General features: G+C 40.9%; 1 gene segment (V, D, J or C); it reads right to left on the bottom strand.

Moving 5' to 3' along the window:
* Positions 1 to 9,521: 9,521 nt before the first annotated feature.
* Positions 9,522 to 13,975, bottom strand: LOC127687793 (Ig heavy chain V region PJ14-like). The segment is given in 3 exon segments: positions 9,522 to 9,535; positions 13,332 to 13,820; positions 13,904 to 13,975. Coding segments are annotated over 3 exon segments (549 nt in total).
* Positions 13,976 to 24,477: the final 10,502 nt, after the last annotated feature.

Genomic DNA, 24,477 nt, shown 5'->3' with positions numbered 1-24,477 from the left:
TTGGTGACTCGATACTTTAATTGAAAATTATGTCTTGCTTTAGGAGATAGCTGCTTCAGATTCAATATCCCCAGTTGATCAGAGTCTCAGCTTGGGTTACCATATAGTTTTCTGGGAATTCCCAATGTCCCTGGTCTCTAGTTCATGTCAGAAATTCCCCCATGCTAGTTTTGTCCTCCAGTTCTCATTCCCAGTCAAACACTTGATCCTTCTTCTTCCCCACTCCACACCCTCTCACATGAGACTCTGAGCCAGCTGAGGGTAGGTGGGGCTTATCGTTCAAATTGGTGTGGTGAAGTGATCATGGAGGCCAAGTTTATACTGGGTTTTCTGGAAATAAACATGGTTATGAAGTGCGCATTGTGGGTATCAGGAAAATAACATGGTTCTCCTCTAAAAACAGTTTGTTTTCTTAAACACTGAGCGGGTTCTATGGCACCTGATGCAACAAATACAATATTCCTTCTCCTTTATTTTGCTGCAGTTCTCTTTACAATGGACTAAATGCTACATTAATCTTTGTGAATATGTAGCACCCTTTTTCAATGACAACCAGGCACTATCATATCTAGTAGAATATAAACAAACCGATCTGAGGTAAAGTGAAATCAGGGAAGGCTGATCATAGTCTGGACAGTGTAGTGTAAGACTAGTCAGATGGATGGGAATGTTTATTTCAATAGTAATAATATGTATTTGTGTTGGCCACAGTTAATAAGAACATATTATATCCTTCATGTATGGAGAGTAAATATTATGAGTTAACACACAGAATGCTAACTGTGTCATCATTAAATTGTGGACATGAATTTGAGAACTCCAAGTTAGAGAAGATGATTACAACTGACCTTATTAAGGAAACAGTAGAAATGTTACTAAAACTGCAGCCATGAGAGAAACAGTCTATTACGATGTCTCCCTGGTTGATCTCACCCACACAGTGTTCCACTGAGTTTTCTTGGTTAATACAAGTTTAATAACTTGTTCTATTTAAACACTGTTGTATTATAGAACCATTTAAAATTATACTAGTGTGTGCACAAACCAGAAGTTTGATAGAATATGACACAAAACAGTAGACTCTAGAGAACTGCCATGGCTAGAAGAATAGTCCACATCTCTATCTTTAAATCACTTGCTCATACAGCCTAGGACAGAGTTTCCTAGGTTCTGAAATGATCCTCAAATGTCCTTGTGGTGATTACTGCCCCCTGCAGGTGCTGAGCATCACTGTAGAGAGCATTTTGTGCAGGTTCACTCTGGTCTTCCTTCACTGTGCCTGACACAGTAATACATGGCTGTGTCATCAGTTTGCATACTGTTCAATTTTAAGAAAACTTGGCTCTTGGAGGTGTCCCTGCTGATGCTCAGTCTGGATTTGAGAGCTGAATTATAATCTGTGCCTCCATGATTCCATATTGCTCCCATCCACTCCAGAATATTTCCTGGGAGCTGGCGAACCCAGTGTACACCATAGTTAATGAGAATCCAGAGACAGTGCATGTGATGGACAGAGTCTGTGATGGCTGCACCAGGCCTGGTCCTGACTCCTTCAGCTGTACCTGGGACAGGACACCTGGGGACAAGCAATGTCATCATTAGTCATGCATCTCCTAGCTGACATGTGTGAGCCCCTCCTCTGAAACCCTGAAACACTTACAGCTTGTAAAGGTCACCAGGCAGAGGAGCAGCACCAGGACAGCCATGATTTGATCGAGCCTCTTATGTGAAACAGATGGAGGTTCTCAACTTGGCCTGGGATTTTATCTTGAGCCTGAGGGCTACTTTGCATTTGGGGAGGTTCCAGGTATGATAAAAGGAAGCATTGGGCAAGGCTTGCAGTTTTTTGCCCTGGTGATAGACATTGGCATTGTGCTTTTTAGAACCCCTGGAAAGGAAAGTAAGGAATATTTTTCTGGTACTATCTGGAGTTCAATTTATAGATAAATAGGACGTTGTGTGATTAGCTCTGTGCAGGGCCAGGAAGAAAAATATGGGAATGTTTACAGTAAATGGACTCACATTCATGAAGTTCAGGCAGAATAGGGACCCATGTTCTGTGTGCATTTTTTTATAACTCTATGTTGCTGAGGAGTATTTCGGATGGAATTGGGCTCTTGGTGTTCAGTCATCCTGCTTAAGGAACTGATTAAAATTATCCTCATGGTGTCTGTGGAACCAGTTCTATTGTTGTCTCATTTGGAAAATTGTTTGCAAGATATCCCAACCAAGACTTTTAGTGCAATTGATCTTACACATTTATTTAAAAGAAGATCCAAGAATCTGATTCAGATCTCATCTCACTAGGATCAAACTATTCTCCTGGCCACCTAGGGACATGCTTCTTGGGAACTAGCTAATGTAAGTCTTGGTTTCTGTCAGTCTTCTTTTCTTGATGTAGTTTTCTCTTTCTCTCTCCCAGCATATAGCACACAAAAATCCAAATTCCTAAATATTATTATTACATTGGTGAAGGATGGGAAGTCATCTGTTCATAACACTTGAGAATAAGCAGCAGCATGCTGGTAGTCTTGAATTTTGTTAACTGAATTGCAAAATAATTTGGAATAGTCTATGTTATGGTAAGAAATGTAGCCAAAGAGAGACATGAATATGAACCTTGTTCCTTGAGGTGTTGATCACCATAGAGACTATTTTAGAGCTTTTCACCATGACTGGGCAATATAAACCCCAGGGAAGAGAAGTAAAAGGCTGGATCCAAACTGTACAGTCAGGCCTCAGAGACGGTGGGTCTGTTACTTGCAATTGGAGTCCTTGGCTTTTAGGTTTCCTGTTTAGTTGTACATATTCTTCTGAATAACAGTGATGGAGACAGGTTTTAACATCAGGGAGACAGCCATCCTGTGCAAGTTGTGATGGAATCAGTTTAAGTCCACGTATCCAAACTTGGGTTTTATTTATTTATTAAGTTATTGATTGATTAACTGATTTTTTGATTGATTTAATTATGTATTGGAATTTTTTGTTTTTTGTTTTTCCTCTTATTTATGTATGTATGTATTTATTTTCTATATTCTTTGTTTACATTCCAAATGATTTCCCCTTTCCCATTTCCTTGCTACCCCTAAGTCCCATAAGCCCTCATCTCTCCACCAGTTCCCTAATCAACCCCTCCCCATTCTCTGTCCTGGCAATCCCCTACAATGCTCTATCAAGCCTTTCCAGAACCAGGGCCCTCTCCTTTCTTCTTGGGAATCATTTGATATGTGAGTTGTGTCTTGGGTATTCGGAGCTTCTGGACTAATATCCATTTATCAGGGACTGCATTCCATGTGTGTTCTTTTGTGAATGAGTTACCTCACTTAGGATGATATTTTCCAGTTCCAACCATTTTCCTAATAATTTCATGAATTCATTGTTTTAATTGCTGAGTAGTATTCCGTCGTGTAAATATACCACATTTTCTGTATCCATTCCTCCATTGAGTGACATCTGGGTTCTTTCCATCTTCTGGCTATTATAAATAAAGCTGTTATGAACATAGTAGAGCTTTTGTACTTATTACATGCTGGGGAATCCTCAGGGTATATGCCTAGGAGTGCTATAGCAGGGTCCTCTGGAAGTATCATGTCCAGTTTTCTGAGGAACCACCAGCCTGATTTCCAGAGTGGTTGCACCGTATTGCAATCCCACCAGCAGTGGAGGAGTGTTCCTCTTTCTCCACATTCTCTCCAACACCCGTTGTCTCCTGGGCTTTTAATCTTAGCCATTCTGACTGCTGTGAGGTGAAATCTCAGGGTTGTTTAGATTTGCATTTCCTTAATAACTAATAATGTTGAACATTTCTTAACGTGCTTCTCAGCCATCTGAAGTTCTTCAAGTGAAAATTCTTTATATCTGTACCCCTGTTTTTAATAGGGTTATTTGGATCTCTGGGGTCTAACTTCTTGAGTTCTTTGTAGATAATGGATATTAGCCCTATATCAGATGTAGGTTTGGTAAAGATCTTTTCCCAATATGTTGGTTGCCGTTTTGTCCTTTGACAGTGTCCTTTGCCTTACAGAAACTTTGTAGTTTTATGAGATCCCATTTGTCATTTCTTGATCTTAGAGCATAAGCTATTGGTGTTCTGTTCAGGAACTTTTCCCTTGTGCCCATGTCCTCAAGCGTCTTCTATAGCTTCTTTCTTTCTTTCTTCTTTCTTTCTTTCTTTCTTTCTTTCTTTCTTTCTTTCTTTCTTTCTTTCTTTCTTTCTTTCTTTCTTTCTTTCTTTCTTTCTTTCTTTCCTTCTTTCCTTCTTTCCTTCTTTCCTTCTTTCCTTCTTGTTTTTTTTTTTTTAGTTTCAGTGTTTCTGTTTTTATGTGGAGGTCCTTGATCCACTTGGAGTTGAGCTTAATACAAGGAGATAAGAATGGATCAATTCCAATTCTTCTGCATGCTGACCTGCAATAGAACCAACACCATATGTTGAAAAGGCTAAATGTTTTCCACTGGATGTTTTCAGCACTTTTGTCGAAGATTAAATGACCATAGGTGTGTGGGTTCATTTCTGGATCTTCAATCCTATTTCACTGATCCACCTGACTGCCACTGTACCAATACCATGCAGCATTTAATACTATGTTCTCTAGTATTGCTTAAGGTCCAGGATACTGATTCCCCCAGAAGTTCTTTTACTGTTGAGAATAGTTTTAGCTATCCTGGGTTTTTTGTTATTCCAGATGAATTTGAGAATTGCTCTTTCTAACTCTATGAAGAACTGAGTTGGGATTTTGATGTGGATTGCAATGAATTTGTCTTTGTCTTTTGGGAATATGGCCATTTTAACTAAATTAATCCTGCCAATCCATGAGCATGGAAGATTTTTCCATTTTCTGAGGTCTTCTTCAATTACCTTCTTCAGAGTCCTGAAGTTCTTGTCATATAGATCTTTCACTTGTTTGGTTAGAGTCACGTGAAGATACTTATTGTTTGTGTCTATTGTGAACGGTGTCATTTTCCTAATTTCTTTTTCTGCCTGCTTATCCTTGAGTATAGGAAGGCTACCGATTTGTGTGAATTGATTCTATAACCAGCCACTTTGCTGAAATTGTTTATCAACTGTGGAAGTTCTTTGGTGGAGTTTTTTGGTTCACTTAAATATACTATCATATCATCTACAGATAGTGATAGTTTGGATTCTTCCTTTGAAAATTGCATCCATTTGAGCTCCATATGTTGTCTAATGGCTCTTGCTAGGACTTCAAGAACTATATTGAAAAGATATGGAGAGAGGGGTCAGCCTTGTCTAGTCCCTGATTTTATTGGGATTGCTTCAAGTTTCTCTCCATTTAGTTTGATGTTGGCTACTGGTTTGCTGTATATTGGTTTTACTATGTTTAGGTATGGGCCTTGAATTCCTGTTCTTTTCAAGACTTTTAGCATAAAAGGATGCTGAATTTTGTCAAATGCTTTTTCAGTATCTAATGAAGTGACCATGTGGTTTTTTTCTTTGAGTTTGTTTATGTAGTGGATTGTATTGACAGATTTCCGTATATAGAACCATCCCTCCATACCTGGGATGAAGCTTACTTGATCATGGTGAATGATCATTTTGATGTGTTCTTGGTTCCGGTTGGCAAGAATTTTATTGAGTATTTTTGCATCGATATTCATAAGGGAAAATGGTCTGAAGTTCTCTTTCTTTGTTGGATCTTTGCATGGTTTTGGTATCAGTGTAACTGTGGCTCCATAGAATGAGTTGGGTTTTCTTCCTTCCGTTTCTAATTTGTGGAAAAGTTTGAAGATTATTGGTGTTAAGTCTTCTTTGAAGGTCTGATAGAATTCTGCACTAAAACCATCTGGTCCTGTGCTTTTTTTGGTTGGAAGATTTTCTATGACCCTTTCAATTTCTTTAGGGGTTATGGGACTGTTTAGATGATCTATTTGATCCTGATTTAATTTTGATATTTGGTATCTGTATAGCAAATTGTCCATTTCCTCCAGATTCTCCAGTTGCATTAAGTATAAGCTTTTGTAGTAGGATCTGATGATTTTTTTGTATTTCCTCAGTTTCTGTTGTGATATTTCCCTTTTCATTTCTAATTTTGTTAATTTGGATACTGTCTCTTCGTCCTTTGGTTAGTCTGGCTAAGGGTTTATCTATCTTGTTGATTTTCTCAAAGAACCAGCTCCTGGGTTTGTTGATTTTTTTGTATGGTTCTTTTTGTTTCTACTTGATTGATTTCAGCCCTGAGTTTGATTATTTCCTGCTTTCTACTCCTCCTGGGCGTATTAGCTTCTTTTTGTTCCAGGGCTTTCAGGTGTACAGTTAAACTGCTAGTGTATGATTTCTCCAGTTTCTTTTTGGAGGCACTCAGGTCTATGAGTTTTCCTCTTAGCACTGCTTTCTTTGTATCCCATAGATTTGGGTATGTTGTGCCTTTATTTTAATTAAATTCTAAAAAGTCTTTGATTTCTTTCTTTCTTTCTTTCTTCCTTGACCATGCTATCATTGAGTAGAGTATTGTTTAGCTTCCTTGTGTATGTGGGCTTTCTGTTTGTTCCAGATTGTTCCATTATTTTTTCCAGACTTAAATTTTGTCTAGTATACATGTAGACACTCTCTTAATAGATCATTATTATTAATAGTAATATTTTATTGCTTATATTTTTCACTGAATAAAATAATTCATTTATTTACTTTATTCCTGATGAAAGTTTTCCTTCCATCTTTTCTTCCCAACCCATGTCTCTTATTTCAACTCCTCCAGTCTCCTTCTTCCTTTTCTCTCAGGGAATGGGAGCCCTCCTATAGATATCAACTTTCCTTGGCCTATAAACTTATACTACTACTAGGCTCATCTCCAATTGTGGTTAGAAAAGACAATAGACATAGAGACAGGGGCCCAAGGCAGGCAATAGAAACACAGACAGACCCAGCACCTACAGTCCTAACTGCCCCACATGAAGACCATGCTTGTTTCACATGTGTAGACATCCTAGGGCTATCTCATGCATGAATACTGGTTGGTGATAAAGTCTCTGTAAGTCCCCATAGGCTGAGGTTAGTTGACTCTATAAGTTTACTTATGATGTCTTTGGCCTTTCTGGCTCCTTAAATTTTTCCTCCCCCTCTTCCTAAGGATTCCAGAAGCTTTGTCTAATGTTTGGCTCAGCGTCTCTGTATTGTTTCTGTGAGCTGCTGGGTGAACCATATGACATGACAATTATGCTAGCCTCCTCTCTGCAATTATAACAGAATGTCATTAATAGTGTCAGGGGTTGGCTCTCTTTCTTGGCATGGGTCTCAATTTGGGCCAGTTATTGGTTGGGCATTCCCCAAATTTCGTCCTCAAACTTTCCTCTGAACATCCTGTATGTAGGGCAAATTGTGGGTGTAAGGTTTTGTGACTTTGTTTATGTCTCCACCCTTTAATTCAGTGTTATGTTTTGTCTTATGTAGTAGCTGCTTCAGATTCAATATATCACTAGTTGATCAGAATCTTAGCAAGTGTTACCATATAGATTCCTGGGAATTTCTATTTTCCCTGGTTTCTTGCTCATCTCAAAAATCCCTCTCCCCATTCTAGTTCTGTCTTCCAGTTCTCTCTCCCTGTCCATCACTTGATCCTTCCTGTTCCCCACTCCACACTCCCTCATACCTAGTTCCCTTCCTCTTCCAACACCAGATGTCTATTATACTTCCCCATTTTTTGGGGGGTTGATGAAAATTTTTATTCAATTTAAATATTCACATTGCTGTTCATCACCAGAGGAAATCAGAACTGCAAGCTACATAGGGCAGAATCAGTAGCTGATGCAGAAGCTATGGAGAGCTATTATTTACTGGCTTGCTCCCCCTGGCTTGCTTAGCTTGCTTTCTTATAGAATTAAAGTCTTCTAGCCCAGGGATGGTACCATCCTACCATGTAATATCCTTGTCACTTAGCTCTTTTGGGTCTGTCAATTGTATGAAGATTATCCACATAGTTCTGGAAACAACAAAGTGAAGATAAATCCAAAAGAAATGATGAAGATAACTCACAAGCAATTTAATGAGGATTGAATTAACATAAAGATTCTACAAGGAATTTAACAGTTCAAAGTCACACAATATTTCAGTCTAATTAAAATCATCCAAGTTACTGGAATTACTATTTGTTCAAGAAGCACTCAAGAAAACCCAACGAGAATTTCGAAACATTTTTTAAAATTATTTGTCAGACTAATGGAAACTAAAACCATGTTTGGCTCTCATCTCCCTCCATTAAGAGTGATGCTTTCATACATGAAAAGAAACAATTGCTAACAAAAATATTGAGAAGGGATGTCTCTAAGACACTTCTGTAGAAATTTAAATAATAGCCAGTGTTTTGGAAAACATTCTGAGCTTTCTTTTTTAAACTTACTTAAGTATTTCTCACATTCCAGCACCCTCACTACATTGTTGTGTGGTCTGAATGGGAAATGATCCTCATAATCTCAGAAGTTTGAAAACATGTTACACAGTTTGTGGAACATTCTTGGAAGGGCATTGCAAGGTGTGGTTTCATTCAATGATTTGTGTTAATGTGGGAGAGATTTTAGTTTTAAAAAGACCTATGACATTCCCATTGTCCTCTCTGGCTACTGTGTGTGATTGAAGATGTAAGCTCTTGGCTTTCCTTCTGATAAAGCTTCCTTATGCTATTATGAACTCTAACCCTCTGGAATCATTAGCAGAATTAAGTCCTTTCTTTTGTAAGTTGCCTTTCTGTTTGTATTTTATCATAAAAAGAAGAAAGTAACAAATAGAATGTTTTTACAGTTAACATGAAATCTGCAAATCAAAACAGTGAAAACACTAGGAGTTAAATCACACAATGCGTCCCTCAGGAGATACATGATAGACAAAGACAAGGGTTAGCTACAGCCAAATGACATAATTTCCTTTATAGTATTTAGGAAGGACCTAGAGAATATTTTTTTTTCACAGAAGAAAAAGGAAGTTTATTCCAGAAATAGACCAAGTATACTCATTTCGATGAAATAAAGCTTATTCATAAAACCTATGGACTCAAAGTCACCTTGTCATCTAGAAGTAGATGCCATATGTACTTGTTTCCAAAATTTATATTAGTAGTAATGACAAAAATGTAGATATTTATATAATTACAATTTGTAGTATTTAAAGTATGGCTCACTTTCTCTTGCTTTTATGCAGTTAGAGTGTTTTCCTTTCAATTTGTGCAGTTTCTCTCGAGCTCCCAGGATCCAAGTATGGCCAAAACACTGTTATTCCAACATCACAGGTAACACAATTTGAAGGCAATCGTAGGAGGCAGATATCAGTTAGATTCTAGGTGTCATCATGATTCAATTGAACACAAATAATCTACTGAGCTCCATATACTCCTTCATTATATTTTATGTACATAATCCCAAACTGACACTAAGAAGGACACACAGATTCTTCTTGAATCCTGAAAAAAAATCCCAATATTTAATCTGAGACTATCTGAGCTTCAAATAAAAAATTGTGTAGATTTGGTCACAGGACTTACACATTACAGTTGCTGGAGTAACAGTGTAAATAAGAATCATAGAAATGACCCTGGAGAAAAGAAACAAAACGATTATAGGGTTGAACATAATATAATTTTCAAAATAATATTGAAATTATTTAGTTGAAATAATAAAAAATATATTAGATCCCTTTGATCAGAGGAAATACATGAGCAAAAAAACTAAGAAATAAATAGAAAGCAAGGAAAGACATGTTCTCCAATGAGCTTGTGAGGAGTTGCCTGCAGCTAACTGAAGCTCATTGGGTGTCACTGGCTCCATTGTCCTGGTGCTGCAGCCTTACACATTTTAGTCCCAGTCCTATCTATACTATTTCTTCACAGAACACCACTGTAACCTGTGACCTGCGACCACATCTGGGATGTGTGAGGTTCCCACACAGTGTCCTAACCTGAGAGAACCTAACTGAATTTGTTCCCTGAGTTCAGTATTCCTAGATCTTCAGGGTCCTTTGCTTCTAGATGATACTCTTCCCAAACTGTATCAGTTTTTCCATGTGTGATACTGTTCATTTTGATAATTTCTGGGTACATACTTCTTTTAAAATTTTATCTATACTATGACTGTGGAAAGGATACTTGTATGGTTAAAGTTCTCAATATGCAGATGCCTTTGGTTGAGATCCAATTTCTGAGCTTTGATCTCCATGGAAAGAAAAAGAGCTGGGTGTGGCATCCAAGTAGAAATCACATTTCCAGGAAATGGAAGTAGCATGATATCTGGTAACATGATCACAGGTGTTCACTGGTACAACAGTTTAGCCATCTGGTAAGGTAATGCCCAGTGAGTGACCATGTTTGAAAAATACCATGGTTACTGAATGAGGAAGCCCTCTTATGTTTATATGTGTGCATGTGTGTGAGCATACACACACACACACACATACATACATACATACACACACATGCACAGGAGAGATGGAGAAAGAGAGAGATGGAGAGTGAGAGGGAAGGAGAGAGGGAAGGAAGGAGGGTGTCAGGGAGGGATAGAGGGAGGCAAGGAGAGAGGGAAAGAAGGAGGGAGGTAGAGAGATATGGAGAGAGAGGGAAGGAGAGAGGAAAGAAGGGAGGGTGGGAGGGAGAGAGAAAGGAAGGCAAGGATAGAGGGAAGGAAGGAAGGAGGGAGAGAGAGAATGAGAGAATGAGAGAGAGAGGGAGACTCACACACATCTCTGGGTACAGAAATACTGAAATAAACAAACACAGAAATAAATCCGTTATGGAAGCAGATATTTGAATAAATATGTTGACTCATCAAAGATTACCACACACTATATGTGTATAGATAACCCCTGAGTGTGATATTTATAGCAGCCCAGACTCTAAGGAAAAAATGGAGCAGAGATTGAGGGAATAGCCAACCCATGGTTAACTTCAACTGAGAACCATTCCATGAATAAGAACCAACCCCTGACCCTTATAATGATAGTCTGTTATGAATACAGACAGGGTATTAGCATAAGTATCTTTTGAGAGGCTCCACATCGCAGGCAACCTAAACAGATGCAGATACACACAGCCAAGTATTATCCTGAACTCTGTGAGTTGCGGGGAAGAGTTGGAGGAAGGATTGAGAGACCTGAAGGGGACAGGGACTCCACAAACAAACAAACAAAAACAAAAACATAAACACAAAAACCCAATGGTATCTACCCACCTGGACGTTTTTACAAGAGACTGAACCAAACATTAAGGGGAACACATGGGCTGGACCTAAGCCTCCTGCACTTATGTAACAGATTTGTAGCTGCTCATGCATGGTCCCCAGCAGCTGGAGTGAGAGCTGTGGTCCCTGCATCTGTTTCCTGCCTGTGGAACATGTTTCCCAACCTGGGCTACATTGTCTGGTATCAGTGGGAGATGATGAGCCTAGTCTTGCAGTGACATGATATGCCAGGGTAGATAGATACCATAGAGCAGGCTCCTGTTTCTCAGAGGAAAGGGTGAGGGGGGAGTTTGGGAGGAGATTTGTGAAGGAGGAATTTGAGGACAAGGACAGGGCAGGGCTGCAATTGGGATGTAAAGGACAAAAATAAGTAAATTAATGAAAAAAGATTTATTTCTTTTTTAATTATTATTTTATTTATTTACATCCCAAATGTTGCCCTCCCTCAAAGAGTTCTTCCCCAAATTCCTGTTCTGCCTCACAAAGGGTTTCTTCCTTGTATTCTAGGACCCTGGGGCATAATATTTGTTTAGCTTTAGGCATATCCTCTCTCAATGAGGTCAGACAATGTAGCACACTCTTACCTACATAATTGACTGGAGTCTCAGACCAGGCAGGGTATATTAGTTGTTTGGTGGCTCAGCCTCTGGAACTCCCCGGGGTTCCGGTTAGTTGATACTGTTGCTCTTCCTATAGGGTTGCCATCCCTTCAGTTCCTTTAATCCTTTCTCTACTTCTTTCACAGTTGTCTCTGACATCTTTCCAATAGTTGGCTGTATCTATATTTGTCTCTGATGACAAAAGGAGGTAATGTGGATAGAAATTTAAAAAGAAAAGTCTAGATATTATTACTTATAGATGATATGATAATATATATAAGAAACCCCCAAAATTCTACCAGGCAACTTCTACAGCTGATGACATTAACTCAAATAATTACTTCTTATTGGCTATATTAGGTAATGTGGCCTGGTAAGTAAGTGCTAGCACTTATAGGAGATCCTGCTATATGTGATATAAATTAGGCAAGCAAGGTAACCATAAATAAAAAGAATACTGCTGGGGTCTTACCACACTTGTTTTCAAGTAGCACTCCAGTGCTATAATATCATAAGATGCATGGCACCAATACAACCATTGATGAGAGAGAGAGAGAGAGAGAGAGAGAGAGAGAGAGAGAGAGAGAGAGAGAGAGAGAGAGAGAGAAGATGAGAAGATGAGTAGAAGAGTCACAGAGTATATGAGGTGGTCCAGGGTACTCAGGGTCAGGTGGAGGTGCCAAGGATTAGGGAGGTCACTACATGTGGCTCAGAGCCAGCTGAGTGTAGGTGGGAATTATCTTTCAAGTTGGAGTAGTGTAGTGCTTATGGAGGCCAAGTTTATACTGGGCAATCTGGAATTATATATGGTTAGGAGGCACAAATTGTGGGTATCAGGAACATAACAGATTTCTCCTCCAAGAACAGTTTGTTCTCTTAATCACTGAGCTGGTTCTATGGCACCTGATATAACAAATAAAATATTCCTTCTCAATTTTTGCTGCAGCTCTGTTAACAATAGACTAAATGTATTAATGTTTGTGAATCTGTAGGAACATTTTTAATGACAACCAGGTACCATCATATGTAGTAGAACACAAACAAATTCATCTGAGGTAAAGTGAAATCAGAACAGGCTGATCATTGTCTGGACAGTATAGAATGAGAAGTCTAGTCAGATAGATAGGAAGGGTTATTTCAATCATAATATGCATGGATGTTGGCCATAGTTATAACAGCATATTATTTTCTTTATATATGGAGAGAAGATCTTATGAATTAGCACTCGTAATGATAACTGTGTCCTCATTAAATTGTGAACATGAGTTTGAAAACTTCATGTTAGAGAAGATGAATACAATTGATGTCAGACCTCATTTAAGCAAACAGTAAAAATGCTACTAAAACTGTAGCAACATGAAAGACAATCTATTACCAAGTCTCCCTGGCTGTCCTCACCCACATAATGCTTTACTGAGTTTTCTTGATTAATACCAGTTCAATAAATTGTTCTCATTAAATACTGTTATATTATAGAACCATTTAAATTTTTTTCTAGTGTGTGCACAAAGCAGAAGTTTAATAGTATATGACACTGAACAGTAGGCTCTAAAAAATTACCATGTCTAGAAGAATAGTCCACATTTCTACCATTAAAATAGTTGCTCATAAAGCCTAGGCCAGAACTTTCTAGATTCTGAATTGATCCTGGCAAGTCCTTGTTGGTATTTACTGCCACCTGCTGGTCCTGAGCATCACTGTAGAGAGGTTTTTGTGCAGTTTCACTCTGAACTTCCCTCAGTGTGTCTTTGGCACAGTAGTACATGGCTGTGTCATCAGTTTGTAGACTGTTCATTTTTAAGAAAACTTGGCTCTTGGAAGTGTCCCTGCTGATGCTCAGTCGGGACTTGAGAGCTGAATTATAATCTATGCCTCCATGATTCCAGACTGCTCCTATCCACTCCAGACCCTTTCCTGGAGTCTGACGAACCCATTGTACATCATTATCGGTTAATGAGAACCCAGAGACAGTGCAGGTGATGGCCAGGGTCTGTGAAGGCTGCAGCAGCCCAGGTCCTGACTCCTTCAGCTGAACCTGGGACCAGACACCTGGGGACAAGCAATGTCAACATTAGTCAAGCATCTTCTAGCTGATATGTCTGAGTCCATCCTCTGAAACCCTGAACACTTACAGCTTGGAAAGATCACCAGGCAGATGATCAGCATTAGGACAGCCATGTTCTGATGGAGGCTCTAAAGAGAAGAGAATTGAGCTGCTCAGATGGGCCTGGGCTTTCAGCCTGAGCCTGAGGGCTACTTTGCATTAGGGGAGGTTCCTAAGATGATAAAAGGAAGCACTGGACAAAGTTTCCAGTTTTCCTTCCTACTGACAGAAATTTTTCTTATGATTTTTAGATCAACAGGAGAGGAAAATAAAGAACATATTTCTGGTACTGTATGGAGTACAAATTCTAAATAAACATTGTTGTAGGATTTGCAGTGCAGGACTAGGAAGAAAAACATGGAGATATTTGCAATAAATATGTCCACATTCATGAAGTATATGCAGAACAGAGGCTCATGTCCTATGTGCATTTTTATAACTGTATATCCAAGAAGAGCATTTAGTATGAACTGGGCTCTTAGTGATCAGACATAATGATTAAAGAAGTATTCAAATTAATTTCATTGCATCCGTGGATCCAGTTCTACTGTTATCTCATTTGGAAAATAGATTGTAAGGAATTCCAACTCGGACATTTGGTCCAGTTGATCTCACATATTTATCTAAAGGAAGTCACAAGAGTGTAAATTGTATTCCATCTCACTAGGCTCAGATGATTCTCCTTGCTACTTAGGAATATGATACATGAGGAGTAGCCTTTATAACTCTTGATTTCTGACTGTCTATATTCATCTTTGTAGTTTTCTCTCTTTTTCTCCTCTTATCTTATAGCATATAAAAACACAAATTCCTAAATATGATCATTGTATTGGTGAAGGATGGGAGATCTTCTGTCCATAACACCAGAGAATAAGCAGTAATGTGCTGCTAGCCTTGAATTTGTTAACTGAAATGCAAAATAAGTTGGGGTACTCTGTTATGTTAAGAAGTATAGCAGAAGGCAGACACAAATATGGGGAACTTGTTTCTTGAGGTGTTGAGCACCTTAACGAACAGATATTGTAGAGCCTTTCTCCATGCCTTGGCAATATTATACCCCAGGGAAGAGAAGTAAAGGGTTGGATCCAAACTATACAGTCAGGCCTCAGAGACTGTAGGTCTGGGTCTATTGCTTGTGATTGAGGTCCTCGGGCTTTGGGTTTCTTGTTTTGTTGTGCAAAATCTTTGTCTTCTGAATGACAGTGATGGAGACAGGGAAACAACAACCATCCTGTGCAAGGTGTGATAGAATCATTCTCATTCTACTTATTCTAACTTGTGTTATTTATTGTTGGACATTGGTGAGTTTAGCTCAATGCCCCCAGATGAACTGTTTACACGGGTTTCCTGAGAGTGGAACATCTTCTGGCTTAGCTTGATTCCTGTTTTCCTGCCTGGTGTGGTAGGGACTTCCCAGGTGCCTGACCTATGGCTATGATTATTTTTTCCTGTTGTTTTTCACCTGGCCTCTAGTATATATTGCGGGTCCCTCAGTAAAGCTTTAGCACTCTCCTCACCAGAATGACCAGAGTCTGTGTTTTCTGTTAATCTCCCAGGCCTACATCCGATACTTGGTACTGTGGAGGTGTGGGTACTGTCAAATGGGGGTTCCACTGAGATCTGGAAAGAGAGAAACATGTGATGGGATCATTCCAAAAAAGTCTGGCTGGCAAAGAGAGGGTAACAATTGGGGAAAATAAGGTACCTGGAAAAAAGTGAAACGGCAGGTACAGATTGGTACCTGAAATTGGGGCTTGGAAATGGAGAGACCAACTGAGGGACACAGTTTTTGGTGGAGCTCCACAGGAAAGAAAAAAATGTTATGTATCCGGTATGGTAAGCAATATACTGCACTAATATTAGCGCTATAAATATCATCATTTGAAGGCTTTTGTTGCAGGGGTGCAAAAGGAATACAGGCTAGACAGAATCAGTGTAGGTCCTATGCTAAGAGAAGCTAGGGTGTGACAGAGAATTGGGTTGGCAAATTTTATTAGGCAAATTTTACATAGCCTAGCATCAGCTGAGAGGAATAGGGCATAAAATAAAAGTAAAAAACAAAAAAGAAACCAATTTTAGAAACATGAGAGAGAAAGAAGAAAAATAGATTTCAACACTCTCCTAGGGACAAGGGGAAATCTAGAGATGTCTTGTTTCCTCTATGGACCCTAATGGAGATATTCTTATTACTGTACAGTAAATGCTCTTCCCTCTGTATGTATTGTTTGTCTTTGGTGCGCAGTATTTTTGTTTCATTGTTTCAATGATTATTGTTTTATGGTTCATGTTCAAAAGAAAAAAATGGTAAAAACTTCATCTTTTGTCGTTCCATCTCTTGATCCAGCCTCAGTTTACACAGAAGATCCTTATTTAAGATGCCCAGTATTCAACTAGGAGTCAAGCACAGCTGGAGAAAAAGCTGCTTTTAAAAGGGCCAGCAGCTTCCCAAGTTCTAGGGCAAGTAGGGCAGATGGTTATTTCCTAGAGAAATCTCTGCAATTGTGATTATTGGGTTCAAAGTGTTTTTTTTTTTCTCTTGATGTTGCAGCTAGAAAAAAATTGTTTGGTTTAAATTTATAAGATTTGTGTAATCACTTCATTTTTGTTTCTGATTGGTCTGAAAGATATAAATATGTTTTATATGTCTTTACTATAGAGTATTGACTTATAAGTTATTGAATGGCATGATTAAAACTTATTACATTGGGAACAAAAAGTTAGTTTAAACCTGGTAACTCATCATTGGCATTATTTTAAAAAACACACGGCATGACCCAACCCAGGAAAAACAGGCCCTTAAAGATACTTCTAAATAGGCATAATATTTTATTGTGACCTCCCCCAGCCCATTGTTCTCAAAGAATAGCAACCAGCAACCTGACCTAACCACCAGTCTCCTGCAGAACAAGCAGAACCAGTTTCCAGCCTTTAGGAGAGGGGCTTGGCCTGACTTTTTATCTTGGGAGAGATGCATTAAATGTTGAGACTTGAACCAGAAGTCATGCCTGTCTCTATGCGTCTTCTCTTGTCACACTGTTGCCCTAGCCTTATCTCTCTTTCCAGAAAACCCTCAGTCAGTATGTAGTTGCTGGAAACTACATTTTATGTAATTCTTATCCTAGAAATTAGACTTTTAAGGGATAAGATTTAAAACAATGTCTCTTTAATGAGGTATTATAAGTTTCACTGTCATGTATTCAAATATAAGAACTGGCAGACAAACTTTATTTTGCCAATAAACCCCAGCATTAGTGACAGATCTATCCAGGTGTGGTTCAAGATCTATGAAAGCTTAATAAGGCTATGGAAAACTTATGAAGGCATGAAAATTTGTCTTGCCTACACAATACAAAATTATTATGGATTCAGAAGGATATTTTTCCTTTGCATCCTGATAATTGTAAAATATTTATTGGGTAAGAAATTGCTCTAAGCTTACCACAGGAAGACTTAAAACTCTGTTCTCAATGTGGATGCAAATTAACTGGCAAAAGACAAATAACTTTACAGACAGTAGAGACGGCTGCTTTTATCAGTTGTTTATGTTATATATTCATTGACGTTCCTTGGCAAAGGGATCATTAATATAGAGTCACCCATTTTCATTTCTAAGTAAAGTTTTAACATTCTACTCTAAAGCTGTTGGTGTGTTGATAAAGTATTGTTGGATAGAGTCATGAAAGTATTTTGAAAAGAATGTCTTAAGAACCTGGTGAAACATTTGTTCTTTGTTTCAATTAACTATCAAATTGGTCACTACAGAGTATTGATACTTGACCTATTACATGGCAAGCCTTTTAGAGAAAATTGTTAATTTTATCAAAAAGTTCATTGTGATATTACTAGAGAACAAGCTGTGCAAATTGTTACTCAATTCTCTCAATGTGCTCAGAGTTGGGAGAGGTCCTGATCCAGTGCTGGTCAGGATAAGAGATTCTGCTTGTATCATTCCTAACGATTCAGAAATTCCTATCTGAGTTCCTGAGTTTTGTGTGCATCATGTCATTATGGACACTAGTACAGGCAGAAACTTACTGGAGCTTTGTGAAAAATCCACCAATCCTGATACCAGTGGGGCTAAGTAGTACTGTGTGGCGAGTTGTGCTCTCTACTAATAGGACTATGGAGAAGGCTGCAGCTAAATTAGAAGTAGAATGGAGTAAAATTACCTTATTTTATATTAGAGAATAGTTTATGTTTTATTAAAAATAGTAATAGGAGTTAGATAGAACTTAATTTTTTGGTTCCTGTCTTGTGCTTTGTAATGTTTCCTTGAATATTACCATGTATTTTAGTTCCATTCTCAAAAAAGAATACATGTGGAATGCAATCACTGATAAGAAGATATTAATTAGTCCAGAAGCTCTGAATTCTCAAGACACAGTTAGTGTAGGTACCCGAGGCCTGCAAAGCTTGTGATGCCATACAAGCAATATATAGGTCTGTTGCCAAGGCAACAGCTGCCATTTACCCAGAGTTCCATAGCCCACCTTTACCTGTAACTATGTCACCCCCGGTATATAACGGGGCAGCACTCCTTTCCTCTCTCTCTTTCTCTTCTCCCCTTCCTTCCCGCCCGCTACCCCTTCCCTATCTTAAATAAAGCCCCCATGTGGAACTATCTAGTCTAGGGTGTCTCATTGCGGCTCACGGTTTCACCGCGTCCTCGGCGCGGTGCCTGTGGTGTGCACGTGTGGGCATGGTGAGCAGCAGCAGCCACAACGCAGCGAGCAGACAGGACATTCGAGTGAGCGCAGAAACCAATGCAGAAACCAACACTGGCCGAGCTAGCCAGGAGCACTCCCACCTGCCATTGACTCTGCTACGCTGCTACACTCCCTCCCTCCTGCCTGCACCACTACTGCCCCCCACCACAGCTGCTGCCGCCACCGCAGCCACCACCGAAGCCACAGCCACTGCCGCCACTGCCGCCGCCTCCAGCATGTGCCGCTGCGCTACCTGCTGCCTGCCGCTGCCCCAGGCACCACTGCCGCTGCCACTTGGTTTGCCTCTGAGCCACTTAACCAAATAGTTCCACATTCCTGGATATCGGATTGCACTCCCTTAGCGAACACCATCGGCCTAAAAAGGTAAGGTCTTTCGGTTGGCTGGGCGGTTTCTTAAGTTCAGAAGGGATCTGGCCAGTCTTTTCTGGAGCTAGGTGCCTCCCCAGCTAACACTCATTTTAGGACACTCAAACCTCAGGTGTCTCTGAATCCAGAAGTAATCCTGAGTCTCCCCATTGGCTTACAGCCATCCACGCAAACCCTGGCCCAGGCAGGATACTTCTTCCGGCTTTATAGCCTCAGCTCCCAGGGGCCCTCACGAAGGTCTGGACCCTCTGGCTTAGCTGCCATTATTTGTTATATACACTCTTCGGGACGCCGATTGTGTAATAACAATACCCCCACCCACCTGATGGGTAATAGAGTGTCTTCACCGGTACCTCCAGGCACCCCACTGGGATGTCTCCTGGAAAATGTCAAGTCTCTGAAACTAACGCACGATTTGAGGTGGTCAAAACTAATAAACCTCTGTAATAAGGTCTGGACTCAATATAAGCTAGACAATAATTCCAAATGGCCACCTAATGGCACCCTAGATCCAATTGTTTTAAGGGATCTTAATACATACTGTCAGCAATCCAGTAAATGGGACCAAATCCTATACGTTCAAGCTTTTATCTATCTCTGGTCTAAGCCTTCTCTTTGTGCTGCCTGCTCCCCATCTCAGCTTCTCCTAGCTCTGAAACCTACTTACCCTCCACTAGATGACATTACCTTTGACCCCGCTGATGAACCACCTCCGTCCACTCACCACAGACATGTTGAGACTACAAGATCTCAAACTACAGCCTCAGTTTCTCCCTATCACCAGGTCTCGGAGTCTACCAACCCGACCTCCCCAGATGTCTCTTCTCCCTCTGTGCCAGCAAAAGATCACCACAGACGCCTTGAACTGGCGCCAACCTTTACCCCTCCAATTACGCGTTCTAAGGCTACAGCCAAACCCCCAAGTTCTTCTCCTCCAAGGACACCTGACCCAGCACCAGTCCTTCCTCTGAGGGAAGTGGCTGGAATTGATGGTCTGGTTAGAGTACATGTTCCCTTCTCACTGAGTGAACTTTCTCAAATAGAAAGTAGACTGGGTTCTTATACTTCTAACCCCTCTAACTTTATTAAAGAATTTCAGTACATTACTCAATCTTACAACTTGAATTTTCATGATGTTTATATGATTCTTACTAACAATTTACTTCCTGATGAATGCAGGCGAGTTTGGGAAGAGGCAAAAAGGCATGCAGACGAAATTCACCAGACAAACAGAAGCTATCCAATTGGATCTCAGACAGTGCCTGACCAAGATCCGCTATGGGATTATAATTCCACAGCTGGTATTTTAGCCAGAGAGAGGTTTGTTACATGCCTTCTAACTGGTCTCAGAAAGGCAGTTTTAAAGCCAATAAATTTTGAAAACTACAAGAGGTTGTCCAGGATAAACAAGAAAATCCATCTCAGTTTTTAAATCACCTCACGAAGGCTTTGTTACAATACACTAATCTATATCCTGAGAATCCAGAAGGTAAGCAACTCTTAATGACTTATTTCTTTTCCCAAAGCTATCCCGACATAAGAGCTAAACTTAACGCTTGGAAAGAGGACCCCTGACTCCACAGGCAGAAGTCTTGGCACTGGCCTTCAAGGTATACCATGAGAGAGATGAAAAAACCCAAAAACAAAAGTACCACATGCTGGCAAAAGCTTTCCGACCAGCACCAGCTACCACCCCGGGCTCCGGGCCTTCCAAGGCTCAGGTACCATCAGCTCCCTGCTATAGATGTGGTCAATCAGGTCACTGGGCAAAGATTTGCCCCAACCCCCGCAAGCCAAGGGGCCCATGTCTTAAGTGTCATCATGAGGGTCACTGGGCAGTCGACTGTCCTCATGTTACGCAGAACAGAAGGCCATCCCGCCCAGAAACCCCTCCAACTGACCTCCTAGGCCTGGCTATGCATGAATGAAGGGGCCAGAGCTCCCTCAACCCAACCTCGCCCATCACTAGCAGGGAGCCCCGGGTAACTATTGTGGTATGTGGAAAGCCCATCTCTTTCCATCTGGATACCGGGGCCACTTACTCAGTCCTGGTGGAATATTGGGGTTCCACTTCACCCTCGCGTCTTCCCATAGTCGGGATAGGAGGACAGCCTTACCTTCCTCATCAGACCCCACCACTTAGCTGTACTTTTAGAAATATACCCTTCACCCATTCCTTTTTGGTAGTGCCAACCTCTCCCATTCCCTTATTAGGAAGGGATCTTTTAGTTAAGTTGGGAGCTTCAATTTCTTTTGTTCACCCCACTTGCCTGAACCCGAGCTCACCAGCAGTTTCCTTACTTCTCCTTCTAGCCAATCAACCTACTAACACTAACATGTTATTTCCTCTACCAGCTTCTCAGGTGGACCCCAGAGTTTGGGACGTCCAGAACCCCTCTGTTGCTAAACATCACTCTCTCGTTGTCATCTAGTTACTGGACCCTACCAGGTACATCACCCAAGCTCAATACCCTCTCTCTCTCCAGAGTCTCAGGGGACTTAAGCCTATCATTTCTGACATCTTAAGGAAAAAGCTTTTTCGTCCCACTTCTTCTCCTTTAAATACCCCTACACTAGCAGTTAAAAAACCTAATGGTACCTATCGCCTGGTTCAAGACCTCAGGTGAATTAATGCTGCAGTGGTTCCTCTCCATCCTGTCGTAGCTAATCCCTACACACTCCTTTCTACTATCCCCTCAGGAACTTCTCATTTCTCAGTCCTAGATCTAAAGGACACATTTTTCTCTATCCCTCTTGATGCCCAGTCACAGAACATATTTGCCTTTACCTGGACGGATCCTGACATCCACTTTTCTACCCAACTTACCTGGACTGTTCGACCTCAGGGATTCCAAGATAGCCCACACCTATTTGGCCAGGCTCTAGCTTCTGACTTACTTTCTTTATCGCTCCCAAGATCTAAAATTCTTCTTTATGTAGATTACGTCCTTGTCTGTAGTCCATCTCTAGAGATTAGCCAAGCTGACACCTCTGCTCTTCTAAAATTCCTTTCCAGTCGAGGCTACAGGGTCTCTCCCTCTAAAGTTCAACTGTCCACTCCTCAGGTTACTTATTTGGGATTAACAATTACCACAACCCATAAGGCTATTAGCTTAGATAGAAAAAACCTAATTCAGTCTTTAACTGTTCCTTCTACAAAGGAAGAGATTTTATCATTCCTAGGAATGGCTAGCTTCTTACGTTCTTGGGTTCCTTCCTTCTCCCTCCTCTCTTGACCCTTATATGAGGCAGCGTTAGGCCCCACCCACAAACCTCTTCTCATATCTGTTGCCAAACCCTTTCAGAGGCTCCAACAGGTTCTCCTTAAGGCTCCAGCCTTACATCTCCCTGACCTGACTTGCCCTTTTTCCCTCTATGTAACTGAAAAAAGAGGGATTTGCCCTTGGAGTCTTAGGCCATCAACTGGGACCTTCCTTTTCACCTGTAGCATACTTGTCAAAAAGACTGGATTTAACCATCCAGGGATGGGTACCTTGTATTCGTGCCTTAGTAGCTGCTGAACTCCTTTTTCGAGAATCAAAGAAACTGGGTTCTCCTATAACTGTGCTCTCTTCTCATAACCTCTCACAACTCCTAACTTACAAAGGCCTGCAGACTCTACCTCCCTCTAGAGTTCTTTCTCTCCAGGTAGCGCTAATAGAAGATTCCACGCTCACCTTTCAATCATGTCCTCCTCTTAATATTTCTACTCTTCTCCCCTGACCTAATACTAACCACTCCCTGCCTCATTCCTGCACTGAGACTTTAGAGCAACTATTACCTCATCCTTCACACATAGAGGAGGGCACATTGCCTCAAGCCATTTATACTTGGTACACAGATGGAAGCTCCTTTCTATATGAAGGGACTAGAAAAGCTGGCTATGCCATAGTGTCAGACACCGAGGTGGTAGAGGCACAGGCCCTTCCTGTACACACCACTAATCAACAGGCTGAGCTGAAAGCTCTCACCCGTGCCTTTCAACTGGCACAGGGACAATCCCTCAATGTTTATATAGATTCTAAATATGCCTTCTATATCCTCCTGTCCCACACTGCTATCTGGAAAGAGCGCGGGTTACTTACCACAACTGGAGGATCAATAACTAATGCAAACAATATTTTAGCCTTGCTAAAGGCCTCTCATCTTCCCAAAGCTATTGGGATTGTCCATTGCAGGTCTCACCAGACGGATGACTCTATTGTATCTAAGGGAAACAACCGAGCTGATGAGGCAGCCAGAGCTGCGGAACTTAGGGGGATAAGCTCATCTCGCCTTCCCCGAGACATCCTTACACTACAACCCACATCTCTACCTCCACCCCCTGACACTCGCCAAACCCTATCCTATCTTCACCATCTCTTTAATCCTAACAGCCGAGCGTTATCTTCTTTTGTTAAGACCCACTTACAGCCTACTCCTGAAGACTTAAATTTCTTAAAATCTATTACTGCTTCTTGTAAAATCTGTCAGATGTCAGATTCCAACTCGAGGTATCATAGTACCCCTTTCCCTACCCATCAGGCTAGAGGTTCCCTTCCTGGAACTGACTGGCAGCTTGACTTTACCCATATGCCTACAGTCAAGCGTTCCAAGTACCTCCTAGTCTTGGTGGACACCTTCTCGGGGTGGGTAGAAGCCTTTCCTACCACTAGCAAAAGGGCTCAGACAGTCTCTGATCTCCTCCTCTGAGAGATCATCCCCCAATTTGGTGTTCCTACCTCCCTTCAGTCAGACAATGGTCTTGAATTTACTTCCCAGATCTCTCAGAGTTTATCTAAGACCTTAAACATCCCTTGGCATTTTCACATTCCTTACCATCCTAAATCTTCAGGTAAGGTAGAAAGAACTAATCACTCTTTAAAAACTACTCTTGCCAAGCTGTCACAGGAACTTCACCTTGACTGGGTAAAACTCCTACCTCTGGCTCTTTTCAGGCTACGAGCTCTCCCCAAGCGACCTCTTCTTATCTCACCCTTTGAACTTATGTATGGATGTCCAGTTTTAACTCCTGGTCTCTCACCTAAATGCTCTCCCCTCCCAGACCACCTACTCACCCCATTACTTTGCCACCTTCACTCTCTCCTATGGGACTTTGCTGACCACCATCTACCGCGGCCACAGACTGTCTCCTGTCCACTACCTGTCAACATTGGAGACCAAGTCCTCTTATCCCCTCCAGATCATCGGCCCTCACCTCTCTCTCCCAAATGGCAGGGCGCTTTTAAGGTGATTCTCGTGACCCCTACAGCCGCTAAACTCGAAGGATTTCCTCATTGGGTCCATCTATCTCACCTTAAACCTTTCATCCCTCCACCTAAAGATAACTCTTCTTCATACACGTCCACCCTGACAGGACCGTGCTTTATTAAGGTCCAGAGGACATCGAGACCATCCACCTTGTCCCCAATTCCAGAACATGAGTCTTCACTCCGGCAGCCGAGCTCGACCTCATTGGATTAGACATGGGTTTCTTGTCCTACCCCTGCTGTTCTTCATTTCCATCCAG

This window comes from Apodemus sylvaticus, chromosome 6 (assembly GCF_947179515.1).
Source record: "Apodemus sylvaticus chromosome 6, mApoSyl1.1, whole genome shotgun sequence".
NCBI lineage: Eukaryota > Metazoa > Chordata > Mammalia > Rodentia > Muridae > Apodemus > Apodemus sylvaticus.
Note: the sequence above shows the minus strand (reverse complement) of the source record. Positions and strands in the feature narration are given on the sequence as shown.